The sequence below is a fragment of the Mustela nivalis genome, assembly GCF_964662115.1.
Source record: "Mustela nivalis genome assembly, chromosome: 1".
Classification (NCBI taxonomy): domain Eukaryota; kingdom Metazoa; phylum Chordata; class Mammalia; order Carnivora; family Mustelidae; genus Mustela; species Mustela nivalis.
The window spans coordinates 122,323,554-122,345,609 of record NC_139020.1 but is presented as its reverse complement, the minus strand read 5'-3'; the positions used below and the strand labels follow the sequence as shown (position 1 = coordinate 122,345,609).

Genomic DNA, 22,056 nt, shown 5'->3' with positions numbered 1-22,056 from the left:
TGATTTTGGGGTTGTGAGGTGCGCCCGCGCCCCTGACATAGTTGTGATAGGTGTTTCCCCGTTTGACAAGGCTCAAAGCTATGGTGGTTTTCATTTTCATCTTGATGAAAGTGTGTGGTGTTTTCAGTACAGTTGCTTAGCAAGTAGAGCCCTGACTTGTGACAGTCAACTTGACAGATGATCAGATCTCCTGATTTGTCTTGTTTCCAACAGCTGTACTGTTTTTCTCCTCTAAGGCAAGGGGGAAGGTTGCCTGGAGACACTGTGGTGGCCATGTTCTGGAGTGAAAGGAGAGGAGGCACAGCCCTGCTCCCGCCCAACCCCGCCCCCCCATCCCCGCCACACCCCACCCCCCCTGAGGTGGAGAGCCCTGCCCTGGGGAAGTTCCAGACCTGGGATAGGAGCAGTGTGGTGCCTGGGGGAATACTGGGTACAGGCCCATTCTTTAGGAAGCTCACAATCTCAAAGAGACAGATAACCTTTTGGCAGAAGTGTGAAAAATTCATTCCTTTCCCTCCCAGTGACCAGCAAGAGAGAACTCAGCACCACCATCCAAATCCCTCCAAAAACACGCAGTGAGAGAGAAAAGGTAGAATTATTTTCCATGAAAAAGGGGCTGTTGGCCTATGTAAACAAGGCTCTACTAATGATGCTAGAAGACTCCAGAAAATATTTTTATTCTAATTATAAGTAAACTTGTTTCTCTGAAACTCTCAACACCGTTCTCATTTTTTTTTTTTTAATAATTGTGTAAATAGAAGTATAGCGGATTGAATAGTGGTCCCTCAGAATATATGCCCAAGTCCTAACCTCCAGTACTTGTGATTGTGACTTTACTTGGAATTAGGGTCTTTGCAGATATAATTAAGTTAAAGATCTTTTGATGAAATTATCCTGAAATTAGAGGAGGTCCCAAAAATCCAATGTCTGTTGTCCTTGAAAGAGAAAGGAGATGAGATCAGGGAACGCACAGAAGTATAGGCCTTGTGAAGATGAAGACAGAGAGTGGAGGAATGTGTCTAGAAGTCAAGGAACACCCAGGATTGCTGACAGCCACCAAAACCCTGGAGGGAGATGTGGAACAGACTCTGGCTGAGAGCTTCCAGAACAAACTCATCTTGTCAACACCTTGATTTCAGACTTCTGGCCTCTAAAATAAGGAGAGAAGAAATTTCTCTTGTTGTAAACCACCCAGTTTGTGGTCATCTGTTGCAGCAGCCCTAAGAAACTAACACAAGAACATATGTTTGGGAACCCTGGGTGGCTCAGTCCATTAAGTGTCTGCCTTTGGCTCAACTCATGATTGCAGGGTCCTGGGATTGAACCCATGGGTTTTCTGCTCAATGGGAAGTCTGCTCCTCTCTCTCCCTCTGCCCCTCCCCCTGCTCATGCTCTCTCTCTCTTTCTCTCTCAAATAAATAAATAGAATCTTAAAAAAAAAAAAAAAGGGGGGGGGTGCCTGGGTGGCTCAGTGGATTAAGCCGCTGCCTTCAGCTCAGGTCATGATCTCAGGGTCCTGGTCATGATCTCAGGGTCCTGGGATCGAGTCCCGCATCGGGCTCTCTGCTCAGCAGGGAGCCTGCTTCCTCCTCCTCTCTCTCTCTGCCTGCCTCTCTGCCTGCTTGTGATTTCTCTCTGTCAAATAAATAAATAAAATCTTTAAAAAAAAAAAAAAAGACTCAAGATGAGCAGCTGTGGTTGGAGCTGCCCTAGTCTGGTAGCAGATGTAGGTGAGGGCTCCCTTTAAGGAAGGCCTGCATTTCTAGCCTCCAGCTGCAGGAAAGCCATGTGTGTATTTCCTATGAGTGAGGGGTGGGCCCCTGGAAGGAGATGGTATTTAGTAGAGACTCCCTATCGTAGGCCAAAGGATAGCCAGAGGGTTAAGGGGAGAAATCCACACTGCCAACTGGAGGAGGCATAACTGGGTCAAAGGCTCTACAGGAGAGGGAGCCACAGTTTGGCTAAGCCCCCCTCAGTAAGTGTCACACAGTTTGGCTGAGCCCCCTTTACTTACTTACTTGCACTTACTGAGCCCCCCTCAATAAGTGTCACTCAGTGGTGACACTCCAAAGTCACCAACACCAGGTGATAATGCACCAAACTAGCAAGACCTTTCTGTTGCTCATCTCTGCTCTCCTAGAAGGCCCCAATGATGGTTAGTTTTATTTGTCAAGCTGACTGGACCATGCGGTGCGCAGATAGTTGGTTAAATGATACTCTGGGTATGTCTCTTAGAATGTTTCTGGACGAGGTTAGCATTTGAATCTGGGTACTGAGTAAAGAGGGTTGCCCTCCCCAAAGTGGATGGGCATCATCCAATCCGGGAGAGCTGAAGGTTCAAAAAGGCAGAGACAGAGAGAACACGCACTCTCTGCAGACTACATGAGCTGCGACAGCAGTTTTCTGCCCTTGGACTGAGACTTACTCCACTGGCGCTGCCGGTTCTCAAGCCCTCGGACTTGGACTGAACTACACCTGGCTCTGCTGGGTCTCCCAACTTGCAGATCCACAAGGTGGGACTCCTCAACCTCCACTATCAGTGAACCAATTCCTTATAAAAATTGTTGTGGAGGGGCACCTTGTGACTCAGTCAGTTAAGCATCTGCCTTTAGCTCAGCTCATGATCCCCGGGGGTCCTGGAATCGAGCCCCTCATGGGGCTCCCTGCTCTCCCTCTGCTCCTACTCCCCCTGCTTGTGCTCTCTCTCTGTCTGCCAAATAAATAAGTAAAATCTTTTTTAATAAAAGATGCAGATATAAAGACAGAAATATCTCTGAATACAGAGACACAGATATGGTTTTGTGTCTCTGAAGAGCCTGGACCAGTACTTCGGAAAGAGGTGGCATCCCTGTCCCCATGGCAGATGTTCCAGTCTGAGGCAGAGCTAAGGGAGAGGGCAATTTGAATTAGATAAAAGTTTCAAGCTTAAATATTGGATCCAATGGTATGACTAAAACAAAACCGTTCTTAGAGTAAAAATTATGGGGAAAGCTATGCAAGCTGCCCAAGATTTCATCCAGAGTGAGGGAGGGCTCACCTAGACTGTGGGCTTGAAGGACAGTGGGAGGAGGTTGCTTTTCCACTTGTACCTTGTTGCTGAGACATCTGTGCAATCAGCTGTTCCACCAGGTGTGCAAGTGTAGCTCAGGAGGAAGACAACTTAAACATCATATGGTCAAAGCTATGGATGTGGGGAAGACATTTGGTAAAATTCAGTACACATCCCAATAGAAAACACTCCATAAAATAGGAATAGAAAGAAACTCCCTAAAATTTTAGACTATGTGCCTGATACCAGTAACTAATATCCATTTTTTTAAAGATTTTCTTTATTTGAGAGAGAGAGAGAGAGCATGAGAGAGGAGAAGGTCAGAGGAAGAAGCAGACTGACTCCCCATGGAGCTGGGAGGAGGATGTGGGACTTGATCCCACATGATCATGACCTGAGCTGGAGGTTGCTTAACCAACTGAGCCACCCAGGTGCCTCCATTTTTATTTTAATATTTCAGAAAAGCACAAAGGAAAACAAATCATTCATATTCCCATCACCTAGAACTTATAAGTGGGCAAATTTGCTTACCATTTATTTTTAAGAATAATTATTCTGGGGGCGCCTGGGTGGCTCAGTGGGTTAAGCCACTGCCTTCGGCTCAGGTCATGATCTCAGGGTCCTGGGATCGAGTCCCGCATCGGGCTCTCTGCTCAGCGGGGAGCCTGCTTCTCTCTCTCTCTCTGCCTGCCTCTCCGACTACTTGTGATTTCTCTCTGTCAAATAAATAAATAAAATCTTTAAAAAAAAAAAAAAAAGAATAATTATTCTGCTGTATAATACATGTTTGTAAAAAAGAATTCAAACAATGCAGAAAAGTGCAATAATAAAAGTGCAACAACTAACCAAAAACAGTCATTATTAATATTAGGTAAACATCATTCCAGGTGTCTTGCAGAACACATTTACAGGTAGAAGGTTAGAGATAACGTACACATACACATGGAGGTCTACGGTTTAATTTCACTTACATTTGCATTCATGTTCATGGGAATATTGGTCTGTAGTACTCTTTTCCTGTAATGTCTTCATCTGGTTTTAATGTTAAGGTAATACTGGCCTTGTAAAATGAATTTGGAAATGTTCTATACTCCCCTGCCTTTTTTTTTTTATTAAGCTCTACACCCAATGTGAGGCTTGAACTCATGACCCCAAGATCAAGTGTTGCATGCTCTACTGACTGAGCCAGCCAGGCACCCCCATATTTTCCTCTTTGTAAAAAAACTTTTATGTAGGATTGGTATTTTCTTTTTAAAATGTTTCGTAGGGGCACCTGGGTGGCTCAGTCAGTTAAGCAGCTGCCTTTGGCTCAGGTCATGGTCCCAGGGTCCTGGGATGGAGCCCCACATCGGGCTCCCTGCTCAGCGGGGATCCAGCTTCCCCCTCTTCCTCTGCAGCTCCCCCTGCTTGTGCTCTCTGTCACCACTCTCTCTCAAATAAATACATACATAAATACATAAATAAGTAAAATGTTTCATAAGCTCCATTAGTAAAAGGTGTGGAGTTCTTTTGTGGGAAGTTTTTTTTTTTTTGTTTTTTTGTTTTTTTTTAAGATTTTATTTATTTATTTGACAGAGAGAAATCACAAGTAGTCGGAGAGGCAGGCAGAGAGAGAGAGAGGGAAGCAGGCTCCCTGCTGAGCAGAGAGCCCGATGCGGGACTCAATCCCAGGACCCTGAGATCATGACCTGAGCCGAAGGCAGCGGCTTAACCCACTGAGCCACCCAGGCGCCAGGAAGTTTTAAATTATAAATTTAATGTTTGAAATTATGATAAGACTATCCAAATTTTCTGTTTCTTCTTAGGCCAGTTTTGGCAGTTTTTGTCTTTGTTCATTTCATCAAGTTTGTTCAACTTACTGGAATAAAGTTTTTCATAATATTCCCTTATTATCCTTTTAATGTCTACAGAGACTATGGTGATGTCCTCTCTTTCATCCCTGATACTAATATTTTATTCCTTCTTTCTTCTTCCCTTGGGCAGTTTAGCTAAAACCTTATCAATCTTATTGGTATTTAATTTAATTATTTTTGCTAATCACATTTATTTGTTTATTTTATTGAAGTAAAAATAACGTGCAATGTTATACTAGTTTCATGTGTACAACATATTGATTCAACAATCTATACAATACTCAGTGCTCATCAAGACAAATGTAGTCATCATTCAACATTATTGCAATATTATTGACTACAGTTCCATGCTGTACTTTTCTAAAGATTTTATTTATTTATTTGACAGACAGAGATCACAGGTAGGCAGAGAGGCAGGCAGAGAGAGAGGAAGGGAAGCTGGCTCCCCGCCGAGCAGAGAGCCCAGTGTGGGGTTTGATGACAGGACCCTGGGATCTTGACCTGAGCCAAAGGCAGAGGCTTTAACCCACTGAGCCACCCAGGCACCCCATGCTGTACTTTTCATCTCTGTGAACTATTTGTTTTATAATTAGAAGTTTGTGCCTCCTGATCCCCTTTATGTATTTCACGCATCCCCTCATCGGCCTCCCCTCTGACACCCACCAGTCTGTTCTATTTAAGAGTCTGTGTTTTTTGTTGTTGTTATTGTTCATTTATTTTTCAGATTCTGCATGTAAGTGAAACCATGTGGTATTTTTCTCTCTCTGCCTGACCTATGTCCTTACATCACTTAACATAACACCCTCAAGTCCATCCAGGCTGTCACAAATGGCAAAATGTCCTTCTTTTCTGTGGCTGAGTAATATTAAGTTGTGTGTATACTCCACATTTTCTTTATCCATTCATCAGTCCATGGCCACTTGGGCTGCTTCCATATTTGGTTATTGTAAATAATGCTGCAATAAATATAGATGTGCATTAACCTTTTTAAATTACTGTTTTTGTTTTCTTTAGGTAAATACCCAACAGTGGAATTACTGGATCATATTGTATTCCTATTTTTCTTCTTTTGAGAAAACTTCATATTGTTTCCACAGTGCTTGCACCAATATACATTCCTACCAACAGTGCACGAGTGTTCATTTTTCTCCACATCCTCACCAGCACTTGTGGGTTCTTGTTTTTTTGATACTAGCCGTTCTGACAGGTGAGAGCTGATATCTCATTTTGGTATTGATTTGCATTATCCTGATGATTAGTGATGTTGAGCACTTTTCCATATACCTGTTGGTCAACTGTATGTCTTCTTTACAAAATATCTCTTCAAAACCTCTGCCTATTTTAAAATCAGGTTGTTTGGCTTTTTGTTTGTTTTTTTTTGTTTGTTTTTTGTTTGGAAGGGTGGTGTTGGGTTTTATAAATTCTTTATATATTTTGGATATTAACCCCTTATTGAGTATGTAGTTGGCAAATATCTTCTCCCGTTCAGTAGGTTGCCTTTTTGTTTTGTTGATAGTTTCCTTCACTAAGAAGCTTTTATTTTGATGTAGCTCAATGGTTTATTTTTGCTTTGGTTTCCCTTGCCTAGGGAAGGGAAATGTTGAAAAATGTTGCTATAGCCAATGTCCAAGAGATTATTCACTCTATTTTCTTTCAAGAGTTTTATGGTTTTAGGTCTCACATTTAGTCTTTAATCCATTTTGAGTTTATCTTAGCGTATGATGTAGGAAAGTGATACAGTTTCATTCTTCTGCATGTTGCTATCCAGTTTTCCCAGTATCATTTATTGAAGAGACTGTCTTTTCCCCATTGTATATTTTTGCCACCTTTGTTGCAGATTAATTCACCATATAGGTATGGCTTGTTTCTGGGCTCTCTTACCTGTTCCATTGATTGATATGTCTATTTTTGTGCCAGTACCATACTATTTTGATTATTATAGCTTTGCAGTATAGTTTGAAAACTGAGATTGTAATACCTCCAGCTTTGTTCTTCTTTCTCAAGATTGATTTGGCTCTTAGGCCTTTGTGGATTATCTGTTCTAGTCATGTGAAAAATGCTGTTGGTATTTTGATAGGGATTGCACTGAACCTGTAGACTGCTTTGGGTAGTATGCACGTTTTAACAATGTTAATTATTTCAATCCATGAGTATAGAATGTCTTTCCATTTTTTTGTTTCATCTTCAGTTTCTTTCATCAATGCCTTATAGTTTTCAGAGTACAGATCTTTCACTACCTTGGTTAAGTTTATTCCTATGTATTTTATTCTTTCTGGTGCAATTGTAAATGGAGTGATTTTTCTAATTTCTCTTTCGGCTACTTCATTATTAGTGTATAGAAATGCAATAGATTTTTTTGCATATTAATTTTGTATCCTGTCACTTTACTGAATTCATTTACCAGTTCTAATAGTTTTTGATGGTCTTGGGAAGGTTTTTATTTATTTGTTTGTTTTTAAAAGATTTTATTTATTTATTTGAGAGAGAGCAAATGAATGGGAGGCAGAGACAGAGAGAGAGAGAGAAGCAGGCTCCCCACTGAGCAGAGAGCTCCATGTGGGTCCCCATCCCAGGACCCTGAGATTGTGACCTGAGCCGAAGGCAGATGCTTAACTGGCTGAGCTACCCAGGTGACCCTAGGGCTTTTTAAAAAATATATGTATAGTATCGTATCATCTACAAATATTGACAGCTTTACTTCTTCCTTACTAATTTGGAAACCTTTTATTTCTTTTCCTTATTTGATTGCTGCAACTAGAACTTCCATTACTATATTGAATAAAAGTAGTGAGGGTGGACATCCTTGTCTTTTTCACTGAGAGGAAAGCTCTAGGTTTCTCACCATTGTGTGAAGTTAGCTGTGGGTTTATCAGATATGGCCTTTATTATGTCGAGCTATGCTCCTTCTACACTCTCTTTGTTGAAATCTTTATTATGAACAGCTATTGTATTTTGTCAGATGCTCTTCTGTGTTGATTGAGATGATCATATGGTTTTTAACATTCCTCTTATTAATGTAAAGTATCAAATCGATTGATTTGCAAGTATTGAACTATCCTTGCTTCCTAAATAAATACCATTTGATTGTGATGAATGGTCCTTTTAATGCATTGCTGAAGTTGGTTTGCTAATATTTTGTTAAGGATTTTTGCATCTGTGCTCAGCAGAGCTATTGGGCTCTAATTTTCTCTTTTTTTGGTAGTGTCTGTGTTTGGCTTTGGTATGAGGGTGATGGTGGCCTTGCAGAATGTATGTGGATGCTTTTATTCCTCTGTTTTTTTGAATAGTTTGAGGAAAAATAGGTATTAACTCTTCTTTAAATGTTTGGTAGAATTCACCTATGAAGCCATCGGTACTGACTTTTGTTTTTTGGAAATTTTTCATTACTAATTCAATTTCATTGCTAGTAATTAGTCTGTTCAAATTTTCCATTTCTTCCTGAATCAGTCCTCTAATCCTGAAAGATTATATATTTCCAGGAGTTTATCCAGGTTGTCCAATTTGTTGGCATATAATTTTTCATAACATTCTCTTATAATCCTTTGCATTTATCTGGTGTCAGTTGTTATTTCTCCTCTTTAATTTATGGTTTTATTTGAGTCCCCTCTCTCAATTTCTTCCTTTATGTCTATTAATGTTTGCTTTTTTTTAATTTAGGTGCTCCTATGTTGTGTTCCTAGATATTTATAATTTGTATACAACTTTTGTTGGATATATCCCTTTATCATTTTTGCAATGCCCTTCTTTGCCTCTTGCTATAGTTTTTTGTTTTAAGATTTTTTTTAAAGATTTTATTTATTTATGTGACAGAGAGAGATCACAAGTAGGCAGAGAGGCAGGCAGAGAGAGAGAGGAGGAAGCAGGCTCCCTGCTGAGCAGAGAGCCTGATGCGGGACTCGATCCCAGGACCCTGAGATCATGACCTGAGCCTAAGGCAGCGGCCTAACCCACTGAGCCACCCAGGCGCCCTATAGTCTTTTTTTTTTTTTTAATTTTATTTATTTATTTGACAGAGATCCCAAGTAGGCAGAGAGGCAGTCAGAGAGAGAGGAAGGGAAGCAGGATCCTTGCCAAGTAGAGAGCCCAATGCCGGGCTCTATCCCAGGACCCTGGGATCATGACCTGAGCCGAAAGCAGAGGCTTTAACTCACTGAGCCATCCAGGTGCCCCTTGCTATAGTCTTTTGTTTTAAAGTGTATTTTATCTGATATAAGTATTGCTGCCCTAACTTTTTTATTTTGCTTACATTTGCATGGTAATTTTTAAAAAGATTTTATTTATTTATTTGAGATAGAGCAAGAGAGAGAGAGTACAAGCAGGGCAGAGGGAGAGGGAGAAGCAGGCTCCCTGCTTAGCAGGAAGACTGATGTGGGACTCCATCCCGGACCCTGGGATCATGACCTGAGCGAAGGCAGATACTTAACTGACTGAGCCAACCAGGCACCCCATGCATGGTAATTTTTTCTATCTCTTTAACTTTTAGTCTGTATGTGACTTTAAGTCTGAAGTGAGTCTCTGTTGGTAGCATATAGATGGATCTCTTTTTTTTAACCATTCAATTACCTCATGTCTTTTGATTAAAATTTACATTATATGTATATATATGCATATATATGTACATATATGTACATATATGTATATGTACATACATATACATATATATGTATATGTATATTTCTTTTTTAAATATTTTATTTATTTACTTGACAGACAGAGGTCACAAGTAGGCAGAGAGGCAGGCAGAGAGAGAGGAAGGGAAGCCCTGCATCGGGCTCTCTGCTCAGCAGGGAGCCTGCTTCCTCCTCTCTCTCTCCCTGCCTTTCTGCCTATTTGTGATCTCTGTCTGTCAAATAAATAAATAAAAAGTCTTTTTTAAAAAAGAACCTCAAAACATTTCTGAGGGTTGAAATCACACAAAGTATATTTTCTAACCACAATGAATTTAAATTAGAAAATAATAACAAACCAACCCCCCCAGCAATTAAAAATTAAACAGGACTTCCAAAGAATCAATGGGTCAAAGAGGAAATCACAACAGAAAATAGAATAATTTTTTAACTAAATAAATCAAGATATTATAATCTATTGAACAAAAACCTGATATAATAAATAAATGTTTGGGGCGCCTGGGTGGCTCAGTGGGTTAAGCCTCTGCCTTCCGCTCAGGTCATGATCTCCGGGTCCTGGGATCGAGTCCCGTGTTGGGCTCTCTGCTCAGCGGGGAGCCTGCTTCCCCCTCTCTCTCTGCCTGTCTCTCTACCGACTTGTGATCTGTGTCTGTCAAATAAATAAATAAAAACCTTAAAAAAAATAATAGGGGCACCTGGGTGGCTCAGTGGGTTAAGCCGCTGCCTTCGGCTCAGGTCATGATCTCAGGGTCCTGGGATCGAGTCCCGCATCGGGCTTTCTGCTCAGCAGGGAGCCTGCTTCCCTCTCTCTCTCTGCCTGCCTCTCTGTCTACTGTGATCTCTGTCAAATAAACAAATAAAATCTTTAAAAATAAATAAATAAATAAATAAATAAATAAATGTTTGAATAGTAGTTGATATTAATGAAATTATATCAATAATCAAGAACCTTCCCAGTGAGAATATTATTTCATTGGTAAACTTTGCCAAACATCAAAAGAAGATAAAATACCAACCATATACAAACTCTTTCAAAGCACAGAGGAAAAAGAAAACTTCATAAATTACTTAAGAGACCGGCATAATCCTGATATCAGAAATTGACAAGAAAAGAAAATTATAAGAACAGAACATTTCAGAACCATATTTTTCATGAACATAGATGTAAAAATTCTAAACAAAATATTAGAAAATCAAATATACAAGTAAATTAAAAAGAAGGAATACCTAACAACCAAATGGCTTTTATTCTAGGTATGTGGGGTCAATTATACAACTATAAGCCAATCATCAAAATTCACTGCATCAACAGAATACAGGGGAAAAAGTATATGATCATCACCACTGATTCAGAAAAAGCATTTAATCAAATTCAGGAAACTGATGTAAAAGGGGAAGTTCCTTATTCTGATAAAGAATATCTTTAAAAAGTTACAGCTAAATCATGTATAGTGATAAAAGATTGAACATTTTTCCTCTAAGATCAGGAATAAGACAAAGATTTGCTCTCACTCTTGTTTCATGTTATACCGGAGGTCTTAGCCATTCCAAAATGGTAATGAAAAGAAACAAAAAATATAAAAATCAAAAACAAAGAAGGGAAAAGTCTGTTTTCTGGCAGATAACATGATTATATTTTTTGAGCATTCAAAAGAATCTTCAAACTAATAAGTTAACTTAGTGAATACGAAGCCAATACAGAAAAACTAATTGTTGGCTGGTCTGAGTGCTGTAGTGTTCATAATTAATTGATCACAGCCAGTTACAGATTTCTTTTTTCCTTCTCTACTCCCACTGACTCCCTTGACTAGTCTTAAAAAGAAAAAAAGAAAGAAAAAGAAAAACCAGTTGTATTTCTATATGCTAGCCATAAAGTACTAGAAAATAAAATTTTAAAATCCACCATTTACCATAGCATCAAAAATATTGAAAACCTAAGAATAACTCTTAGAGAAGTTGTTCAAATCCTCTATTCTGAAAGCTACAAACATCCCAAAACAAAAAAAAAAAAGCAAAAATACCCCAAATCATAAACTATGGAACTCCTTAATACGTGAATGGATCTAACATGTTCGTGGGTTGGAAAACCCAATATTATTAAGATGTTTTTGTGGGCAAAATTCTAAGATGGCCCCGTGATCTCTGCCCTCTGGTATTAAGTCATACTCTCTTGGAGTGTGGGGAGACCAGTGACTTGCTTTTGGTCAACAGAACATAACAAAAGTGATGAGCTGTCACACCTGTGATTATTTTATGACATTTATACAGGGAGTCCTCACTTTGCACATTAAATGGGACAAGCTGAAACTTAATCAATGTGAAAATGTATGATTGTTCCCAGATCTTTAAAAGTATTTGACAAAGGGGTGCCTAGGTGGTTTAGTTAGTTAAGCATCCAACTCTTAATTTTGGCTCAGGTTATGAACTCAAGGTTGTGAAATCAAGCCAGGCACAGGGCTGCACACTGGGTTAAGATTTTCTTTCTCCCTCTCCCTCTGCCCCTCCCCCCCATTAAAAAAAAGTGTTTGATGAAACATTAAAAACCCCCCCTTTGCAAATATCACTAAATTCTACTCCTGAAACTAAAAATACAGTACATGTTAACTAAGTTGAATTTTTAAAAAGAATTTATTAGGGGCGCCTGGGTGGCTCAGTGGGTTAAAGCCTCTACCTTCGGCTCAGGTCATGATCTCAGGGTCCTGGGATCGAGCCCCACATCAGGCTCTCTGCTCGCAGAGCCTGCTTCCCCCTCTCTCTCTCCCTGCCTGCCTGCCTCTCTGTCCACTTCTGGTCTCTATCTGTCAAATAAATAAATAAAATCTTTAAAAAAAAAGAATTTATTAAAAATGTTCTTACTGCCAATTATAAATAAACTGGGAAATCAGAGAAATAGTAAAATTAATATTTATATGATATAATCTAAAATATGAGAAGTACTTTCAATAGCTACTACAAGTAAAAATTCACATATCCTATGACAAACAAGCAATTCCACATAAGACCAAGAGAGCATAGGTCCACTTAACAATATATGTAAGAATTTTCTTTTTTTCTTTTTTTTTTTTTAAGATTTTATTATTTATTTATTTGACAGAGAGAAATCACAAGTAGATGGAGAGGCAGGCAGAGAGAGAGAGAGGGAAGCAGGCTCCCTGCGGAGCAGAGAGCCCGATGCGGGACCCGATCCCAGGATCCTGAGATCATGACCTGAGCCGAAGGCAGCGGCCCAAACCACTGAGCCACCCAGGCGCCCCTATGTAAGAATTTTCTTATCAGCTTTATTCATAATAACCAAAAACTAGAAAGAAAATTAAATTTCCATCTTTAGGAGACTGGATCAACAAATTATAGGATATCCATGCAATGTAATATTACATGGCAATTTTAAAAATCTCATACTTGCCATAGCACAGATAAATATTAAAAACTCTAAATTGAGCAACAAGCCCAGATACAGAAATATACTGTTGAATTACTGTTGGATTTAATTCATATGAAGTTGAAGAACAGCACACTAAATCAATGATAACAGAACTCAGACAAGTGGTTACTTCTGGACATGGATGTTACCTGGAGAAGTATGAAGAAAATTTCTGGAGGGATAAAAATGTTCCATATCTGGATCTGGAGACTATACAGATGTATAATTGGTAGAAATTGGTCAAGTTGTACCTTTAATATTTGTGTGTTTTACTGTTTGTAAATTATATTTACTAAAAATAAATATATAAATAGAAAGAAAATGCATGTTAAGCTTTTAATACAGTGCTTTGTGCACAGTATGGCCTGAATAAATGCCAGGGTTTTGCTATTTTAAAAACCTGTAGAATGCAGCTATAGCTGTACTTAGAAATTTATAGTTCTAAGTGCATATATTATAACAGAAAAGAAGTTCAAAAGTAACTATCTTTTTAAAAAGATTTTATTTATTGAGAGAGAGAGAGAGAGAGAGCACATGCACATGGGGGGGGGAGAGGGAGAGAGAGAATCTTAAGCAGATGCCCCCCAAGTGCAAAGCCTGATGGGGTGGAGGTCTCACTTGATCCCATGACCCCAAGATTATGACTTGAGCCAAAACCAAGAGTCAGACACTCAACTGACTGAGCCACACCCGTGCCCCCCTGCCAAAATTAATTATCTTAACTTCTATCTCAAGAAGTTAGCCAAAGAAAAAGAAATTGCAGCAAAGCAAACCCAAATAAAGTAGAAAAAGGAAATATAGAAGCACAATCATGGAATAAGTAGACATACAATAGAGAAAATAACTGAAGCCAAAAGTGGGTTATTTGAAAAGATTTATAAAGTTGATAAACCCTGGGGCACCTGCATGGCTCAGTCACACAGATGTCTGCCTTTGGCTTGGGTCATGATGCCAAGATTCTGGGATGGGGCCAGATCAGGCTCCCTGCTCAACAGAGAGCTTGCTTTTCCCTTTCCCTCTGCCCCTCCTGCTTCCTTGCTTGTGCTCTCTGTCCCATTCAAATAAATAAATTAATTAATTAATAAAATCCTTTTAAAAAATTGATAAACCCCTATGAAGACTGGTTAAGGAGACAAAAGGAAAAAATATAAAGTATCTATAACAAGAACTTAAGGGGGTGCCTGGGTGGCTCGATTGGTTAAGTGTCCAATTCTTTTTTTTTTTTTTTTTTCATGGTAAAGACTGCTTTATTGGTGGCAGTTAGTATAAGTCAATAAATATTGATCCCCAAATAACTTATTTATCAGTTACTGGTCCATAGAGAGCTGAACGAAACTGACCCAACTGCCTGCTGAGATGATAAACTGGAGTCAATCCTGCTTCTTGGGAAATGAAGCCATAGCTAGCTGATATATGGCATATGCTGTTCCACCAACTGTAAGCACCATAGTAGCTCTATACAGGAGGGCATCAGCTACTCCACCCTTCAGATGCACTGGAATTCCATTATCCTCCTGAAACAGCTTTTGTTTCTCTGGAACTTTATTTTCAAACTGCCTGCGTGAAGCAGTACTTATGGTCCTCTGGGCAATCTGACGAAGAGCCAGCAGATTTCGCAGCATCTTGGCTCAGTTAATATACACCAACCGCATCAACCGACCACCAAGAACGAAACTCTCCCCACCGGTTAAGTGTCCAATTCTTGACCTTACCTCAGATCTTGATGTCAGGGTTGTGAATTCAAGCCCTGTTTAAAAAAGAATTTAAGAAGAAATGAAGGACACCACTACAGATCCTACAGACTTTAAAAAAAATAAAAATATTATAAACATCCATATGCCAACATGTTTCAAATTTTAGGCAAAATTGAAAATTTCCTTGAAAACAACTTCACAATTTGTTTCCAAAACACAACTGATCAAGAAAAGAAAGACAATCTTAACAATCTTAGAATTATTAAAACAATGTGATGGAAAATATAGAAGGGTTAGGTTGGAGCTGAAGGGCTGGAGGTAGAAATACTGCCAGCATGGAGATGTGCAATTGGACAGCCTGCTAGTTTTTCAGAAGGACAGTAAGGAAAGAGGACTGTCCATGTCTCACTTAGTCCTTGTCCCTAAAGGGCCAGGCTTGCACCTTGATCAGCACCAGCATTGATTAGTCAGTGCTGATTGTATCAGGTGGGGTCGAGTTGCAGTGTCAGTGTGGCCTGCCTGAGAGACCTTCCACAGTGGACATTTCTGTCACTCCTGCATCTGCCAGCTCCAAGAAGATCTGTGGGACATAATCCTGCAACCAAGGGGTCTCCCAGACCGTATCAGTGAGGAGCAATCTTCAGCTGGGTAAACGGACTGGAAGTGACAAAAGATCTCAGGCCAAAGGAAAGCAAACAATTGTGAAACAGTATCTAACATTATTGTGTGAAAAGACTCTACATAGAGATCTCTACTGATAAGTAGGACTGCTGTTTGAGGTCAAATGATGGAGTTTACTTTCTTCTACTCATGGGAGGAAGAAGCTCAAGAATTATATCGGATCCCTAAAGAATAGAGTGGAAGATGTTAGAAAAAAATATATGTATTAGCTAGCCAGCTAGGCTAGAAAAGCAAAACTAAAACATTAATTTCCCAAGGCAGTTTGTCTTTTTTTTTTTTTTTAAGATTTATTTATTTATTTATTTGACAGAGTCACAGAGAGAGAGAGGGAACACAAGCAGAGGGAGTGGGAGAGAGAGAAGCCAGCTTCTTGCCGAGCAGGGAGCCTGATGTGGGGCTTGATCCCAGGACCCTGGGATCATAACCTGAGCCAAAGACAGATGCTTAATGACTGAGCCACTCAGGTGCCCAGTTTTATCTGTTTTATTCACTGTGACCATCTCCAGTGTTCTAAACAGTGCCTGGGGTATAAAAGACGCTCCATGAATACTTGTTGAATAAATGAATGAAACAGCCAAAGACAAATGTGGAAAATCTGGGAGGAGAATTAAACAGAAAATTGGAGGACTTCTTTTTTAACAAATAGAAGAATCATTTTTTTCCAGAGAATACAGGTAATGGAAAGGATATTATGCAAAAGTCAAAATCAAATAATTATCAACACTTTCAGATCATATTTCCACATTAAAAATCTAATTATTCTAAGTGTGTATAGTCAGAATTTTAATTGCTGACAGATATAAAGCAATTATCCACCCCAACAGGTATAAAAAGCTAACATTCCCAGTAACCTATTCTTCCCAATTAAGGAATGATAGTTGCAGTTTTCCTTCATAATACTATGACCTAAAAGAAAACCATCAACACATTTAAGGCTGATCTAATTATAGATTCTAAAATAAAACATTTTGTCTCTTTTCCCTTACAATATATATGTATATAGGCTTTTGGAAAGAAAAAACCATCATGCAAAGAGAAATAAGTCAGTTAGAAAGGGATAAATATTCCACTGATATGAGGTAGCTAAGAGTAGTCAAATTCATAGAGGCAGAAAGTATAATAGTGGTTGCCAGTGGTTGGGAGAAGGAGAGTGGGGAGTTACTGTTCTGTGGGTACAGAGTTCCAGTTTGAGATGATGGAAAAGTTCTGGAGATGGATGGTGTGGTGGTTGGACAACAATGTGAACATATTTAATGCTACCGAACCATATACTTAAAATGGTTTAAAATATTACATTTTCTGTTAGTGTGTTTCACCACAGTAAAAAAAAAAAAAAAAAAAAAAAGACACCTTTGATTTCATTTATTTTTGGTAATCAAAGTACTAGTTTGTAGGTGTCAAGAATGGCAGGAATGGAAATGGAGCCAAAAAGTGGGGAAGTGGGGGAAGGGTGGGAAGATTACTAAAGGACAGGCAGACTTCAGCCTCTAGGACCTGTGTGAGGAGTTCTGGAACCACATCTTTGGGGCAGGAGGCCACAGACCCTGCCCACGGTGAGTGTCTGAGGGAGACCTGGCTGAGACCTTTAACCAAGTGGTCACCTCCATGGCCATGTCCCCCTCCATGGCTGTGTCCCCCATACCAGGTTGGAGAAAGGGGGGAGCAATTAGAGCCTGACCTTCTGAGATGGCATCAATGGCCATGCTTCTGTGCCCTAATGCCTGTGCCCAGGAACTCCATGTTGACCCAGAACAGCGAAGACCCACAGGGCCACTGTGTTCCTGTTTAGGACGTGAGAGCATGTGAGAAGTGAGGGGGCACAGGAAGCACAGACAGGCTGGAGCCGTCAGCAGTGGTCTTGGAGTGGCAGGCAGTGGTCAAATCATGAAGGACATTGCAGGGACATCTTCCACCCTCCCACCCCCAATGATGCCTTCCTGCTGCCACACTTCCTTCACCAGACAGACAGACACACACAACTCTACCACATTTTCGTGATGAAAGTTTGAAATAACTGACTTCTTGGGTATAGCTTGTGCACTTTCCCACCCCCAGCACCCCAAACAGTGCTCTGTAAATGTCAAATTTCACTGGTTGTGCGGTTTTCAGGCCTGGCTTGGAAAGATTCCAGGCTAAGGAGCTATGGATTTGCAGCTCCCTCTGTTGCTTTTTATCAGAGGATATGATTAAGGGCCATACTGTTCTTAGCTCAAACACATTCGGGTCTTCATTCTTGTGTGTTCCTTCACACACATACAGCACCTAGTGCTGGGTACTAAGCTTGGGAACCCAGTGAGTTATCAAGACCCACTGAGAGAACTGACACCCGAGACCTCACAGATGCTCTGGTTAAACCCTTCACATTGGGGCACCTGGGTGGCTCAGTGGGTTGGGCCGCTGCCTTTGGCTCAGGTCATGATCTCAGGCTCCTGGGATCGAGTCCCGAATCAGGCTCTCTGCTCAGCAGGGAGCCTGCTTCCTCCTCTCTCTCTGCCTGCCTCTCTGCCTACTTGTGATCTCTCTCTGTCAAATAAATAAATAAAATCTTTAAAAAAAAAAAAACCCTTCACATTGGACACAAGGGGTTGCTAAGGTCCAGAGTGGGAATGACATTTGCTTATGGTCATATAGCAAATCATTGCTTAGCGTTCTTAATTTTTTCCAGCTTTATTAAGATATAACTGACACATAACATTGGGTAAGCTTAAGGTATACAATGTAATCATTTGACATATGTATATATTGTGATATGATCACCAAAATAAGGTTAACACATGTACTACCTTCCCTGGTTACAATTGTGTGTGTGTGTTGAAAAATTTTAAGATCTATGCTCTTAGTGGCTTTCAAATTTGGAATACTGGGTTTAAAACTATGGTCACCATGGTTATACCTTATATCCCCAGAAGTGTTTCTGTGTTTTTTCAGTGATGATATATAAAGGACCAACAAGCATATGAAAAGGCACTGAGTATTACTAATCACTAGGAAAACGCAAGTCAGAACCACAATGAGATACCTCTATGCCCATTAGGATGATTACTATAAAAAAGAAATGACAACAATGGAAAATAACATGGGCTGGTGGAGAAAGTGGAGGCTTGTGCATTGTTGGTGGGGATGTGAAATGGTAAAACCTGTGGAAAACAGGATGGTGGTTTCTCACAAAATTAAACATAGAATTACCATATGATCCAGCAATTCCACTTCTGGGTTTACACCCCTCAAAATGGAAAGAGAGTCTCAAAGAGATATTTGTATTCCCCATGTTCACAGCTGCATTGTTCACAGTGGCGACATGTGGAAGCAACCTAAGCACCAGATGAATGGGTAAGCAAGATGTGGTGTATACACACCATGGAATATCATTCAGCCTTTAAAAGGAAGGGAATTTGGGGCACCTGGGTGGCTCAGTGGGTTAAGCCTCTGCTTTCGGCTCAGGTCATGATCTCAGGGTCCTGGGATCAAGCCCCGAATCGGGCTCTCTGCTCAGCAGGGAGCCTGCTTCCCCCTCTCTCTCTCTGCCTGCCTCTCTGCCTACCTGTGATCTTTCTATCAAATAAATAAAAATCTTTAAATTTTTTTTAAAAAATTTTTTAAAAAGGAAGGGAATTTTGCCCTATGCCTTAATATGAATGAACCGGGGCACCTGGGTGGCTCAGTGGGTTAAAACCTCTGCCTTCAGCTCAGGTCATGATCCCAGGGTCCTGGGATCAAGCCCCACGTCGGGCTCTCTGCTCTGTGGGGGGCCTGCTTCTCTTCCTCTCTCTCTGCCTGCCTCTCTGCCTACTTGTGATCTCTCTGTCAAATAAATAAAAAAAAAAATTAAAAAAAATATGAATGAACCTTGAGGACATTATGCTAAGTGAAATAAGTTAGTCATAGAAAGACAATTCCATGTGATGTATATGACTTATATGAGATATCTAGGTTAGTCAAAATCATAGAGACAGAATGGTGGTTGCCAGGGGGAGGAAGGAGGGGACACGGGTTTCAGTTTTGTGAGATGAAGAGCTCTGGTGATGGATGGGGTGATGATTGCACAACATTACTCAATACCACCAAAGTGCACTCAAAATGGTTAAGATAAAAAATCTGTTATATGCATTTTCTCACAATAGAAAACTATAATTATACAGATAGTATTTAAGTACATCCTTGTTGTAAAAAGTCAAACAATATAGACCAAACTAAAGTCTTCCTTGATGGCCTCCCCATCAAAATATATAGCTTTGTACCCATGTGTCGTATTGAGTCCTCACACCCCCGTATGATTTAAGTATTACTGTGATCTCCATTTTCCAGAAGAGGAAACAGAACAGCAGAGAATTTAGGGACCTTCCCCAGAGCCAGGAAGTGCTTGAGTCTAGATTTCAACTCAGGCACATGGAGGACAAAAGCCATGCTCTCACCAGAGTGTTATTTCAGCCTCCTGCATGTCTAACTCTGCTGGACCTACGGGGCATCAGAGTTAGCCACTGCCCTCAAGGCAGTCCCAGTCCAACGGAGTGGGCAGACACAAAGAAAATTATCCTAGCCCCACATGAAAATGCAAAAGCAAAGCTAATGACATCTACACAGCAGAGGCTACTTATCTTTTTGTCCCAAAGGACAGGTGCTTTTATGAGATGTTGAGTTTTTTTTTTTTTTTTTTAATGAGATTGTAGGTACCTCTTTAGCCTTCTTTTTTATTTCGGTCTCAACACAAATGTCTCCCTCTTAGAGAGCCCTTTCTAAATCACCCTGGTGAAAAGAGCCCTCCACCCTCCACCAGTCACCCTCACCCCCCTCACTGCATCATCTTCGTAGTGTTTTTCCTTACCTGCTATTCTCCTGTTCTTTGTCTTCCTTTGTCTTCCTAGAACGTCAGCTCTGTAGGAGCAGGGATCCTGCCTATTCTGTTCACCCTGAGTCTCCTGCACCTAGAACAGTGCCTGGCACATAGCAGTTAGCAGTATTAGTTTCCAAGGGCTGCCATAACAACATACCACAAACTGGAGGGCATAAAAGAGACATTTATTTTTTTCACTGTCCTGGAACTAGCAATCTGAAAGCACAGTGTTGGCAGAACCACACTCTCTCTGGAGGTTCTGGGGAAGACTCCTTCCTTGTTTCACCCTTGCTTCCTGGTTTATAGCTGCATCTTTTCAGTTTCTATTATTGTCATCACACGACCTGATTCCTCTGTGTCTGTTTCAAAATCTCTGTGTTTACAAGGACCACATATAAATTTAAAGTCCACCCTGATCCAGTGTGATCTCATCTTAACATGATTACATCTACCAAGACCCCATTTGCAAATAAAATAACATTTATAGATACCAGGGATTACGGCTTCAACATATTTGTGGGGGTGGGGACACAATTTGGCCCACAAGAGTAGCTAATAAATATATTGAACAAATGATCTCCTGTTCTCCAAAAAAATGCTATAATATGATAAACTCTCAAATAAATTCAAGCAAAGGCTTTGGAAGGCATCATTCTGCCCAGGTTTTGTGATGATCAAACAGTACATAAAATGTCTTTTGCTGGGGTGCTTGGGTGGCTCAGTGGGTTAAAGCCTCTGCCTTTGGCTCAGGTCATGATCCCAGGGTCCTGGGATTGAGCCCTGCATGGGCGGCGTGGGGGGGGGTCCCTGAGGGGGGGGGGTCCCTGCTCAGCAGGGAGCCTGCTCCCCCCCCTGCCTCTCTGCCTACTTGTGATCTCTGTCTGTCAAATAAATAAAGTCTAAAAGGAAAAAAAATGTCTTTTGCTGACGATAGTAACTGGAGAGTCCAAATCAAGGGAAGTAATGGCTTCAATGTTCTAGGCACAGATTCAACCTCTGGTGCGATATGAAGTTTCTAGGTGCCACAATCTCAGTGTTCTTACATATTTAATCTATGAGAGCGATTTAAAGGCATTGTAAATAAAGTTTAGACAAGAAAATCAACCATCATCCCACTACCCTAACATATTCTGGGGAAAATTCACGAGGGGAGCTTTCCAGGCAGTGGAAACACCAAGTACAAAAGCCTTGAGGCATCCATGAGCTTGGTGTGTTCAAGGAGCAGAGAAGGCAGTGCAGCAGGGGCTAGCAGTGGTCCACAGGATGATCCGAGTCTCTTGCTGGACATCTCTGTGGGTGTCCATCAGCTCACAAACCAGCAACCTTCCATTCTCTGAAGTCCTCCAAACACCTTAACTTCCACACCCCCTCTGCAAGGACACTAACCCACAAAAAGGATGTGGTGTGGACCTGTTGTGTGTGAAGAAGGGGGATGATGGATACAGTTGGGTCCTCTCTGGGCATTTGGAATTGGGACAGGATAAGGGTCAGTCTCTGGAAAGTTCTGTGACCCCGGAAGCTGTGGGAAAGGTGCTGTGTTCTCCACTTCAGCCAGAGACAAAGGAGGTGGGTCAGTAGGAAGAGCAGCAGGGATTCAGAGCTGAGTCAGTCAACAGTCAGCTTCCTGGTGCACCCATCCTGACAGCCAGCAGGATTCCTGCCTCAGGTTCCAGGGCACTTGCCAACATCCCTATCATACATTCTGAGTTCTTTAGCATGAGCTGATTTGGGTCAACCAAGAAGAGAAGAGTTTTGAGTAAAAGAATTCTGTGGTTTAAAAAAAAAGCCTCAAGGCATCGTGGATGCCTTGGATAATTTTATTTAACATTGAGTTAAATAAAATTTATTTTTACTTTAAGATTCTATTTATTTATTTGAGAGAGCGTGAGAGAGAGGACA

At 40.6% G+C, this 22,056-nt stretch overlaps 2 protein-coding genes and 1 long non-coding RNA gene across 6 annotated transcripts in view; 1 reads left to right on the top strand and 2 right to left on the bottom strand.

The window, feature by feature from the left end:
- The window catches only part of ESYT3 (extended synaptotagmin 3), a 73,031-nt gene that overhangs the window by 610 nt on the left and 50,365 nt on the right, over window positions 1-22,056 (top strand). The window contains exon 1 of one of the 3 annotated variants that reach the window (XM_082690466.1): window positions 18,618-18,656. The exons of the other annotated variants lie outside the window; for them this stretch is intronic. The gene's annotated coding sequence lies outside the window, so the exon portion shown is untranslated. Of the gene's footprint in view, window positions 1-18,617; window positions 18,657-22,056 lie in introns of those variants that run through there. 3 annotated transcript variants of the gene reach the window in all.
- Window positions 662-20,276, bottom strand: LOC309844262. 2 transcript variants are annotated; one of them, XR_014300571.1, is made up of 5 exons: window positions 20,149-20,276; window positions 14,664-14,698; window positions 13,082-13,161; window positions 3,038-3,181; window positions 662-1,150 (listed from the first exon to the last, which is right to left on the bottom strand). It is a non-coding gene; the product is annotated as an uncharacterized lncRNA (long non-coding RNA). The 2 variants fall into 2 exon arrangements; XR_014300572.1 differs by having other exon boundaries at window positions 13,101-13,161; window positions 20,149-20,255.
- LOC309844256 (cytochrome c oxidase subunit 7A2, mitochondrial) lies at window positions 14,181-14,633 on the bottom strand. Its single transcript, XM_082690683.1, has one exon. The coding sequence runs from the start codon at window positions 14,571-14,573 to the stop codon at window positions 14,322-14,324; it is 252 nt and encodes an 83-aa protein (XP_082546809.1). The 5' UTR covers window positions 14,574-14,633; the 3' UTR covers window positions 14,181-14,321.

What these genes read in the sequence shown, in the direction of transcription:
- LOC309844256 (XM_082690683.1), bottom strand. Translation starts at nt 14,573, where the DNA reads ATGCTGCGAAATCTGCTGGCTCTTCGTCAGATTGCCCAGAGGACCATA.